Source organism: Budorcas taxicolor, chromosome 16 (assembly GCF_023091745.1).
Source record: "Budorcas taxicolor isolate Tak-1 chromosome 16, Takin1.1, whole genome shotgun sequence".
NCBI classification, from domain to species: domain Eukaryota; kingdom Metazoa; phylum Chordata; class Mammalia; order Artiodactyla; family Bovidae; genus Budorcas; species Budorcas taxicolor.
Window position 1 is genome coordinate 46,536,685 of NC_068925.1, and position 12,489 is coordinate 46,549,173.

General features: G+C 39.1%; 1 protein-coding gene across 1 annotated transcript in view; it reads right to left on the reverse strand.

Annotated features, from left to right (window-relative positions):
• Positions 1 to 3,133: 3,133 nt before the first annotated feature.
• Positions 3,134 to 12,489, reverse strand: part of CAMTA1 (calmodulin binding transcription activator 1) — a 967,024-nt gene continuing 957,668 nt past the window's right edge. Inside the window, exon 23 of the mRNA XM_052653621.1 lies at positions 3,134 to 3,296. Coding sequence (XP_052509581.1) covers positions 3,233 to 3,296 — 64 coding nt within the window. The 3' untranslated portion in view covers positions 3,134 to 3,232. The remainder of the gene's footprint in view (positions 3,297 to 12,489) is intronic.

A 12,489-nucleotide genomic window follows, 5' to 3' on the forward strand; every position in this document is an offset into this window, starting at 1 on the left:
GTATCAGGTGAAGTTAAAGCAACACACACATAGTATGGGGAAATTTTCTTCATTTTTAATTTACAGCAGAAAGAATATAAAGCATTCAGAAAACATTTTCCATATTTTAAGGGCAATTCAAAACATTTTGCATGGTTTCCAGCAGCTGAGTTCTTCAACAGATCCATTGATTCAATGATGCTTTACATGCACAATTACAAAAATAAAACTTACAAAAAAGAAGACATCTAGACTAGTTTTACATGCAAGTCTCAGGGACCCCCCATTGGGCGCCAACTACTGTGTGGAACTGCCATAAGCGACCGTGCAGCCAGAGAGGGGTTCGAGTTATTGTCTCGATTTCGTTCACACAGTACAGCTGATTTCAAATGGGTAACAAGTGTAGCAATTAAATCATCAGGAGACAGAATAAGATTAGCTATTAATTTTATAATGAGATCCTACTCCTGGCACTTGGGAATTCAGATTATCCAAGAAAGCTGCGCTTATCTATCATCTTATATTCAAAATTAAGATTCACAACCAAGAAAAAGCGGTCAGAAATGTTTCATTTCAGTGGAAGTGCATTTGTACCTCACCTGGGATTCACAGTTGTACTGGTGGATGACACTGGTAGGTTTTGAACCTACTTCTATCCTCTCCATAAGAACGCTCCTAACTATGTCAGTCTTTTCTCTTCCAGATTATCTAGCTTACTCAGCTAATAATGTAGTATGTGAGACATTTAAAAAAAAGTGAGGATTAAAGCAAATCCACTGAGGTCATTACTCCTGTCAAAAGATCGGCTATTTGTACGACAATGGAATAAACATACCTAAATTCAATATTACTAAAGGATATTCTGAAAGAACTGGCTTTCACATTCTCTTCCCATTTATGAATGCAATTGTGTGTTTGTAAATTACTCAGTGTCTTCCTGTAGGTCAAATTGTGGGAAAATAATGGGTATTTGGGGGAACTGCAACAGTTGCAACAAAACCCACACATTTAAAAACAAAATTGAGTCAGGTCAGTTTACAAATGTACAGGTGGCTGCTAGTTGTGGGGCTGTCACCGTTGTCAAAGCTGATCACAAGCAGTAAGACATATACTGTACAGTAATTCGAGGTTGGCAGTGAAAGGAAGTAATTAAAAAACAAGTACAATTATAGAAAAGGCACCAAGAGCACTGACCCCAGTTGTTAACACAATCTTTTTGTATCTACCTTCCTTCTAAGACACCAGTTTAAAAGCTGATTTGTGAATATTTTTAGGCTTCACAACAAGCCTTGAGTTTTCACTTACAGTTGGCAGCCAGAACCAAGGGAAAAAAAAAAACACCGAAACTATTCTCTCAGCTTTACACCAACTGATCCTGAAACTTAACCTGGGAATTTTAAACTGGCATCAGCAAGTGCGAACTTGATTCTCTCAATTTAACATTAGTAGTTGAATTGTTAAAAAGCATCAGATTTCTTTGGCTCCTCATTATGTGGAAATAGTAATATACCATGACATTCCTACGAGACCAGTTTGCATCCTTTTAATTTGTAGTTATTTTGTGTGCAATTTTTATTACATTTTCCGATTTCCAGCAGGAGATATGAAAACGTGAGATATTTTTCTATTTTTCATCCTATTTCTTTTGTCATGTTTTGACCATTCTAAGTGTTTTTGTTGGAGTGAGTGGATGGTGTTAAGCTATATACTGATTCATCTTAATGATTATCTGTTTAGCAAAAGTAACTTAATTTTCTTAAGCAATATCAGCATTCACATTACTTGGCACCATTGGCAAAAAAACTTTTAAATAAAATAAAATAAACTCCTGGTAGCCAAAATTAAATGTAAACATATCCTTTTTTAAGTAATGTTACTCTGCCTTTTTTTCCTAAGTCTTAATACAGTAGCTCTTTTTTTTTTTTTTGCAGTTTAGTCATGCTTTAGCAAAATGTTCTTCTAAAGAACATTTAAAATAAAGTACTCTTATAGTGAAATAAAGTTTTTTTCATTTTACAGACCATAGCCACTAATGCTTTGCTTTTTTCATTTCTTTTTTCTTGATTTCATGCACATATCTCTTTGTTTTAATATATACAATATATACAAACAATACATCCACATTTTTTCTCGCTCATTCAGACAAAACTATACAAATAATTTTATCTTGCCATGTTATTGACCTTTGTGAATAAAATATTTAGCAATTAATATAATCCCTTTCAAATATTTTCTCACTTTCCATTTCTACCTTCTATATATACACAGAAACTGCTCAGGTTGGATGAGATATAGCCAAAAATATGGAATTTACTGGCCAGAACGCAGCACCACACTGATCTTTTAGGTGGCAAATGTCCAGGCAAGGTTCATGATTCCTTAGAATGACTACAGTTTCCAAGGCTACTAAAAAAAGCTACATGCTTTACCAACTCTTTCAGTAATTCTCATTGCACAAGAAAGTAAGGCAAAAAAATTAAAGTGCTGAACATGAGAAAAGGGATAAGATGATGACTCTCCTTGCAGGCTCTTGGGAGGTGGTGGGGACAAGAAAATAAATTTAAACTCTGTACGCTGTTCCTCGTCACTTCCCATGCGTTACCCGTGTACCACGCACCCGCCCCCTCTCCAAACTTCCACAAAACACTAAAATCCTTCAGAGTTTTAAAAGTTGCATTAAGTGTGCTGTAGAGATTGAAACGCAAACAGACAAACAAATTAAGATCAAATAAACACAGTGAAGGAAATGAGAACACACGGACCCAATAAAGATTTGTATGATCTAAGCCCTCCACTGAGAATCAATCTCAAAAATTCAGCTTCTTGGAAATAACCGACAGGTGCAGGAACAGCATTCTCTTCGTTGCTAGTGCATCCCCACCTTTTCTTATCTATATTTTTGGTATAAATATTTGTACAGTTCCACACGATGTTTGAATACAGCCCTATGTGAGAAGGAAGACGGCTTCTTCCTAAGAGGAGGAAAGCCTCTTTCGATTCCTCGTGGTGTCTTGTTTGCCCATGATCCAACAGAAGATTGAGTTCCAAGATGTCTTGCTGATCAAATTAAAAGTTGTCCATGAAAGTGCAAATGCAATGACCAAAACATTCCTGTTAAAATCCTGCAGCTGATCTCCCCAAAACTGCAGAGGGATTATGTGTGTGTATGTGTGTGTGTGTGTGTGTGCGCGCGTGTGTGTGTTGTTGCATGTCTCTGCTAAAAACAGAAATGAAAACAGTCTGAAAAGCAGTGTCACATTGCTAAGGGATGCTGTTGTATGTCTTCAAGTTCCTTGGCCTTTTTCAATTCTTTCACTCTGGAAGAGAAACAAAACAAAATACCAGGTGATAACTATAGAGTGAAATTGTCACCAGATAAAGGAAAGGGTGTGGCCATTTCCCCAGGAAGTGAAAAGCCAAGACAAAAACCCTTCTGAGGACTGATGGCTAAGGAAACTCCTGTGAAATTGCTGGGGAAAATATTCAAGTGGAAGACTGCAGCCTTCCTGAAACTCTCCTCTACATCAACAGCTCTAAACACAAAGCAAAACCAAAGTTGAAAGCATTAAATCACGTCTAACAATAACGTGCTTCTTCTAGAAAAAGTTAATTGGTCAAATAACTCTTTTTAGCCTGGTCGACCCCCATGAATGCCCTGTGACTCCACAGGATGCAAGCTAGGGAGACTGTACACACATGTGTTCATTAGCTTTTGATATACCTAGGGCACAAGTTCTTGCTTTTTGCTCACAGACTCAAGATCCTGAGCTATCCTGAACCTGATGGGCTCCCCTGCACAACTCTGATTTTGCCCAGGTATTGTTCAGTCTTTCTGATTTTCAGAATTGTTTACTTTCCTCCCATTCCACATTGTAGCTTTAAAAGATGTTTGGGTCACTTCTTCCCATGCCGATAGACAGCACCAGGGTGCAATACCAATAAGGTACTTCATTCTGTTTATCAAATGTGCTGTGGTAAACAAATTTAAATTGCTATAAATAGAATCAGGGAAAGTTCACAGCAAATTATTTGTTGATGACTGCTTTCAGTTGAAATTTTTTAATGTAAAAATTTGCCTCGGCTTTTGAATGAACCTGATGCATATGGGGACCTGGGAAAGTGGTTCTAAGCTAAAGAATGTATTTCTCTTTATTGTCAGATAACTAAGAGCTTGCCTGACTATTGGATTGGTCAAAGGCAAGTGTGACTTTAGGGTCTAACTTCTGAAGTCAGTGTGTGCTGTGTTAAGTCATAGAGTGTTCGCAGCACTGCATGCCACGTGGTAACATTTGTTTACTACAAACGGGTGTGAGAGGATGGTCTTAGCCACACAGAAGCGGCAGTTTCTCTAGACACATACACTCTACCTCAACAGTATGAAAAGAAAAAAAATTTGATTTGTTTTCCCAATATGGTCCTGTACAGAACTAATTCCCAAATACCATTTTCTCATTCTCTAAGAGAAGGGCCTCTCCTGTTATCTCAAGTTATATGGGTAAGTTTAAATTTTATTTTAAGGCAACTGTTAGTTTCCTTTCTAGAGAGAATGATCGAGTGGAAAGAAAACATTTTGAAAAACCAGTAATAAGTTATGGCTCTATTGAGGTTGGCATTCAATGAAATGGCACATGTGCTATAATAGCAATTGAAGAAAATTATATTTACCACCTCCAAGCAGAATCATTTCTGAGTATTCTGTCAAGTTGATATGATCTCTTCAAAGAGAAGATGCTCTCTTTCAGAAAAAAAGCTTTGTCATTTTATCATCACCAGAAAGAATTATAATGTTTGAAAACGTACTTCTTTGTCTGATTTATTTACTAAATATACCAAGCCCAGTTTGCTCAAACAGTATATCTTCGAAACTATGAAAGCCTTCTTTCTTAACAGGTACACTAAGAATACCCTGCTGTATTCACAACTGCATCCGGGTATCATTTGAACTTCATGATTAAGTACATGATGGATTATTAATTTTTGGGTACTCTGGGTCATACTGCAGTACAAAAATGCACATCATTATAGGTCCCTAGTTTTGGACATGCATACTTGACAAATAAATGGGCTTTTAAACAATTGAAACATGCCATATTCTGTGTTCAATTTTTAAACATGCAATATCTATACTAACAGTCCTCTGGCTGGAAGAATGCAAGGCATGCACTGATGCCACCTTTCCTTCTGGGCATGCAATGTACCCGTACTTGTGCAGACCTCCTTGCCAAATTACCGCAAAATGTGCATGCTACTTCAGATACGACACCTGACTTCTGCACTAGCACAGGACTCATTTACCAATGTGCAACAGAAATTCCATCACTGGTGAGACTTCTAGGATTTAAAGAACTCTGAACTCAAAACCTGAGAGCATAAACACAAAGATCTCCATTCACAATTTCTCTAGTGGGAACAGGAAGGCTTTACAAATCTTTTTTTCTTCTTTTAGTAAAGTCTTCAAGTTTTTATTTTTATATTTTTATTTTTTGGCCACGCCGCCCAGCCTATGGGATCTAGGCTCCTGACCAGGGGTCGAACCCAGGTTCCTTGCAATGGAAGTGCAGAGTCAGGCTCAGGTCCTTAGTCACTGGACCACCAGGGAAGTCCCGCCTTACAAATCTTAAGTTCATCATTGGGATGAACTAAAAAGGAACATGAATTATAGACAAGAAATGTTTTATAATAAATGTTCACACCAAAACTCTGTGATCAGTTGGTCATGTGGGTATACTGCAAACTTTTTTAAGTTAAAATGGTCACATTTGTTTCTGTGGCTTTTTTTTTCCCCTAGTTTCTTTTTGAGCTAATTAAAATGTCAACTAAGGTTTTAAAATTACTATGTAAATATGGTGCTATGAAACTAGTGCTGGCTTCACACACCATTAAGTTAAAGAGAGATGCATGTCCACACACAGAATGACCACAATTATCAACTTAGGAAAAATGAGATCTTCCTATTTCCAGATATATTTTCTAGGCTTTCCAAAGTACTGAATTCCAATGGAGAATTTAGTTTTTAGTTTCATGGTACAGTTTTCACAGTCTGCTTGCATTATAAATACAAAACATCAAAACGAGTTAAATGGCATAGGCATTTTTTAAAAGGAAGTTGTTAAAGGAGAAATTAGCAAAAAAGGAAGAGAATGCATGTTCCAATAGCTTGATGGGTTCCTTAGTGTGTGTTAGTCCTCACAACCTCACCATCTTCTCCAGTTTGTAAACAGAGAACCTGAGATTTGCAGAATTGAGCAGCCTGCCCAATTATACATAATAGTTAACAAATGGCAGAATGAATGTTGTATGAAAGAAAAGAAGGTTAACAAATGGCAGAATGGTGATTTGAAGCCAGGTTTATCTGGCTTCACTCCTCCACTCTGATGCCTCGAACAGTATCTCAGGGCAACAGCAACAAAGAATAAATGCTTAAACCCAACTCTTCTTTGTCGTTTCCAAAAGTCTGTACAGAAAACATGCATTTAGAAATTTCCTGTGGCATGGGTGAGTACAATGTTGAAACTGATGACAATTACCTTTTCTCAATTCTAAGATGCCATCCTTTATAAAACCATGTGTTGATTTTATTACAGTGTTTTAGAGGGGAAAATAGCTCCACACAAAACGTACACATGGATCTGAAGCAGATCTGAAATGTGAAAGGAATGCGTCTAAGAAACAGGGCAGCCGAGGACCGTTAGCATCATTTACCAATTCCTGAGCATGTTGATTGCTAACATACCCCTAGAAGTGGCTTTTACAGTCTGCTCTACTGAGATCATAAATGGAGATTTATGTGACTTAAGGGTAGGTTATTAGGGTAAGACAGTGGTGCCTAATTTTTTGTTTTGCTTTAAATCAAATGTCAACTGGATAAAGTCTGTTTGAATGTTAGGCTGACTCCCCAAAAAACCAGAAAACACTTATATTCACTGAAGTGAATGAGAACAACTTCTGATATGAGGATTTTTGTTAATAAATTCTGAGAGTTAGATGTTTCAAATCAGAGTATTTCAAATAGTCACAGAAATTTGTGTCTGTCTTGTCTCACTCATTCAAGACGTGAACTAAAAGGCACAGGTTAACTGAAAATACTTCTACCATGAAAAGGATGTACAATAAAAGTTTAACAATTATTATTTCTGGGTGATATCCCTTGCTTATTTGTATTTCCAGAATGCACTACAATGAGTATGTGTTTCCTTCATAATAATGATCTCTGCTTGTCATTTTATTAAAAAAACTTATATTTTTCTATCCATCAGTTACAACTACTGTGTCTTACAGATACTGTCGTCACATGACATAAAAGAACAACTGAAAAATTCAGTGGAGGGGAAAAGATAACTTTTATAGACCAAAACCAAATACAATGGATGGAGCTAGTTTCATTGATCCTGCCTATATTGGGAGCGTCTTTTCAGTGTGAAAACTCGGCAAATGTAGAGCAGAATTTTTGAAACTGGAAATATACTTGAAATTTCAGTAACTGTAGTCATCACATCTGCAGAACTGAGAATGTATTGGAAGTCACCACATTTATAGAACTGAGAAAACAGATGCCCAAGTCATCACGTCTACAGAACCGAGGAGACAGATGCCCAAGTCATCACGTCTACAGAACCGAGGAGACAGATGCCCAAATCATCACATACAGAACTGAGAATACAGATGACCAAGTCACCCCATCTACAGAACCGAGGATACAGATGCCCAAGTCATCACGTCTACAGAACTGAGACTACAGATGCCCAAGTCATCACGTCTACAGAACTGCGAATACAGATGTCCAAGTCACCCCATCTACAGAACTGAGAAAACAGATGCCCAAGTCATCACAAAAAGAACTGAGAATATAGATGTTCAAGTCATCATGTCTACAAAACTGAGAATACAGATGTCCAAGTCATCACGTCTACAGAACTGAGAATACAGATATCCAAGTCACCACATCTGCAGAACTGAGAATACAGATGTCCAAGTCACCACATCTGCAGAACTGAGAATACAGATGTCCAAGTCACCACATCTATAGACCTGAGAATACAGATGTCCAATAACCTTTGGTTACATTATGTTACACAAACTCAACTAAGGGTTACTAAGTTTTGGGTTCTCTTAAAGAATTACAAGTGTTAGACTCATTCAGGTCGAGGAAAAAAATGAATCTAATAATCTCCATGTTAAAAAAAAAAAAAAACAAAGTAAAGTCGCTCAGTTGTGTCCAACTCTTTGTGACCCCATGGACTGTAGCCTATCAGGCTCCTCCGTCCATGGGATTTTCCAGGCAAGAGCTGAAGTGGATTGCCATTTCCTTCTCCAGGGGATCTTCCCAACCCAGGAATCGAACCTGGGTCTCCCGCATTGCAGACAGACACTTTACCGTCTGAGCCACCAGGGAAGCCCCCCAAAAAACAAGGCCTGTGATAATTACACTTACTTCTGAATTCCCTTGCATGGAAGACAAGCAAAGCAGTCTTCCTTGAGATTGTGAAGACAACCATATAGATAGAAACTGTAGCTTCTGCAGGTACAAGGAGATTGCTACTCTAAGGAGAGCTGCCAGGACCACGTATCTGAACTTTGCACCTATAACTTGGGAAATGGTCCTCGTGTTACCGGCTTGGACTTATACAGTAATTACAAGGTAAGACTTTGGCCTGTGACCATCCAGCTATTAAAATTAAAGACAACCCTGAGATTGCCCCCCCAAACATTCTAGGCTGAAAATCATCACTTTAGGATATTGCTTCAGTCTCAGCCCAAACCGCGTTGCACTGTAATGCACTTAAGTGAGGAAGAAAAGCAACAGCACTGAAAGCCAGCAGAAGCCCACGGGGTTTCTGTCCATCAGACGTCCCATGATCGTTTATGGATGAATGAAGTAGGCCTGCTTCAGAGACTCATAGCGAACAATGGCTCCATGGGTAAAGCATTAGGCAAAGCGGCTTCATTACATCTACTTGGTGATGCTCAGCCAAGGAAATGTGTCATGAGTCAGTGGATCTTGGCAGGTATATTCTTGCAATGCTGGACGTCAGAAATGTACAGGGCAGCCAGAGGCGGCTTTCTGCTTAGTTACCTGTGGTTCTGAGAGCTGCAATAGCTCGTGGGGGGGATTAGGAAAAGAGAGGTCTTGCCATTTTCCGGATACCTCATTAGGATTGCAAAATGAAAAAGACAGAGAGGCCCAATAAGAACAACACAGAGCATGTTGTCTGCAATGTAACACACACCACTGTGTTCCCAAAAGATTCGTTTCCTAAAAGAGGCAAGTAAGACAGAATTACGTTGGAGATTTTAATGAGATGCCACGTCCCACCTTCATCTCTCACTCCTCCCTGAGCCGACTGGGCCACTTGGAAATTCACCTAACGTCACGTTTAACTAGCGAAGTGAGACATCCAAGTTGCTGACAGATACTGTTATTTTCCTTAATTAAATAGCTCACTCGCAGGCATTGTTAGAGAGCTGCCCTTTGGACGAAAGTGGAGAGAACCACACACAAAGTCTGTGTGTGACCTGCTAGTGACCCACTGCAGATATTTGGCTCGACTGCTCTCAAGAATCTGCGCTGTCAACGCTACTTACCAAGATAACTAGCAGCATCTGGTTAAGTGTTTGGAAACCCAGCTGTCAAATAGAAAACCTGTTGTTTAAAAATGTGTGATCAGAAAGTGTTATTTCTTCTTCCTCCAATCAGGCTCTTTTCCTTCCAGTTGCGTGGTTTCACCCACCTTTACTGAACATTGGTAGCTAGGCCAGCAATTTATAAGAAATTGGTTATTTCAATACCAGAAGTCCTGCTGTTTACAGTACCTGCAAGGACTATAACAGGTTATTAGGCTCTCTTGCAGAAATCTGATCTCATCAGGGAAAGAAGAAATTTGTCTAAGGGAATTTCTATTTTAGTCTCAATACCTTGAGAATAAACCTGTTAGGTAATTCAGCTGTCTTCTATTTTCTTTTTCATCTGAGGCATCCTGGTTTTCTGCTGTAACACTGAATTAACACCCTGTTTGAGACACTCAAAATCCAACTGGAATGCAGAATTATTTTCAGCCTGTGCACTAAAAAATTTCTTCAAGCTTAGCAATCCTTCAGCCATTTACTGAAGTTGTATCACACCTCAATGAACTAAGAAAATAATAATTAAAACTGTTGACTCAAATATCTGTGTTTAATGCTTTCTCGAATAGATAGTTATTGTGTCCAAGACAAAACAAATTCCTCTGACAGCATTAGGATTTGGATGACTCCATTTTAAGTTACTGGATAAATTAGGGGCGAAGTCTGGAGGAAAGACTTAAGTGAAAATGAGCTAGATTCGGCGAAAACCATTTGGTGCTTTTTCTTAGCTTTCCCCAAGACTGATAATTTGAATGGGTATTTTCTGATTGCTCAGCTGCTGGAATTAGCCTACTGGCTCCCAATTCTGATGGCTGGCATCACTTCTGTTTATATATCTTTCTCCTTCATTAATTTAGGAGTTGGGGTCAAATTGCCTTTTATATACGCTATACTGTGAAATTTCATTCTTTCACTTTTCAAATTATTATCTCTGAATACGACTTTAAGTGTCTTAACTATGGTGTACTGTATACATTAGTAAGTATATTATCTTCTTTGACATAAATTCCAGGAATATAAATCCTCCTCAGAGAAAGCCCTGCCTCCCGAGGGACTTCAACCCAGGGACTCTTAGAGGGCCATCCTGACTTCTCCCGTGGACAGAGAGGACACGAGATCCTACTGGGAATTAGACAAGACACAGAGGAGCTGTTCCTCATTTCAAGTTGCTGTTTAGTTGCTCAGTCGTGTCTGACTCTTTTGTGACCCCATGGACTGTAGCTCACCAGGCTCCTCTGTCCCTGGGATTTCTCAGGCAAGAATACTAGAGTGGGTCACCATTTCCTTCTCCTGGGGATGTTCCTGACCCAGGGATTGAACCTGAGTCTCCTGCGTTGCAGGCAGGTTCTTTACCACTGAGTCACCTGGGAATTCATGTTAAGAGAAAAATAACCATGTTGGAGGGAACCTGAAAGCTTCTGAGTTCCTCTCTCTCCAGCCCCCTAAGACTGAAAGGGATGGGGGTGTTATGAAATTCCAAGTTTTCATGCATGAGGAGGAGTTTTAGGAACTCACAGCAGAATGCAACAGGCATTCAGGAAATGAAGGTGGGGACTCTGGTTGGCATGGAAAAGCACTTCTAGAAAATGTACTCTTAAAAAGGATCATTAACATACCAGACCCTAACAAGCTTCAAAAGTGCATAAGCAACTGCTTTTACTAAACTGTTGGATCCTTGCAGCGAACTATATAAATTGCATAGAACATGCAAGATACTACCACTTATAATTAAATTGAATACTAGGGCATGCATCTGTTCTCTTGGGAGTTTTCTTTTTTTAATGGAGAGAGATATTATCCATGTATGCAGAGAGTGAGGGGCAATAGAAAAAGAGAGAAATGGAGATTTGTGTCCCATTTTTCTCTTGTATTTCAAACACAGAGGCATCTGCTCAAATCTCTGAGCTGGCTCCACCACATGGGACCTGAAATAATTCAACTGTAAGCAACTGCCTAATTCTAGAGAGCTCTGACCAGTTAAATTTACAATGGCATGTAGCTGCTTTACATTTTTTAAAATAAATTTCTCCTTCAGTGTCAACTTTTTACAGGATAACTAGTATATTAGTTATCCAGTTGTGTCCAACTCTTCGTGACCCCATGGACTATAGCCTGCCAGGTTCCTCTGTCCATGGGACTCTCCAGGCAAGAATACTGGAATGGGTCGCCATTTCCTTTTCCAGGGGATCTTCCTGATCCAGGGACTGAACCCAAGTCTCCTGCATTGGCAGGCAGATTCTTTACCACTGAGCCACCTGGGATCTTGACTTAGGAAGAACAATAAAAACTCAATTCTCTTGTCACCCTAGGTCAGCAAACTACAGCCTGTGGACCAAATCCAGCCCAATGCACATGTGTGTAAATAAAGCTTTATTGGAATACAGCCATGACTATCCACTGATGGGACTGTCTGTGGCTGTTCTCATGCTTCAGTGGCAGAACTGGATACAGGGGTCCCCTCCTTATCCATGGTTTTGCTTTCCAAGGTTTTAGCTGCCCACAGGTTAACTGTGGTCTGAAAATATTAAATGGAAAACTCCAGAAATAACAATTCATGAGTTTTAAATTGTGTGCTGTCTGAGTAGCGTGATAAAATCTCACACCGCCCTACTTGGTCCTGCCTGGGGCATGAACCACCCTTTTGTCCAGCACATCTGTGCTGTATACGTGAACTGCCTGTCAGTATAGGCGAAAACATAGTATATATACGTATGCATGTTTAGGGTCTGGTACCACCCCTCCACTAGACATCCACTGGGGTCATGGCATGCGTCCCCCTTGGATAAGGGGAACTGCTACATTGCAACAGACATTTATTACCTAGTCTTTTAATAAAAAGGCCTTTTAATGTTTGGATTGAAATATAATAAATAAATATTAGCATCAACA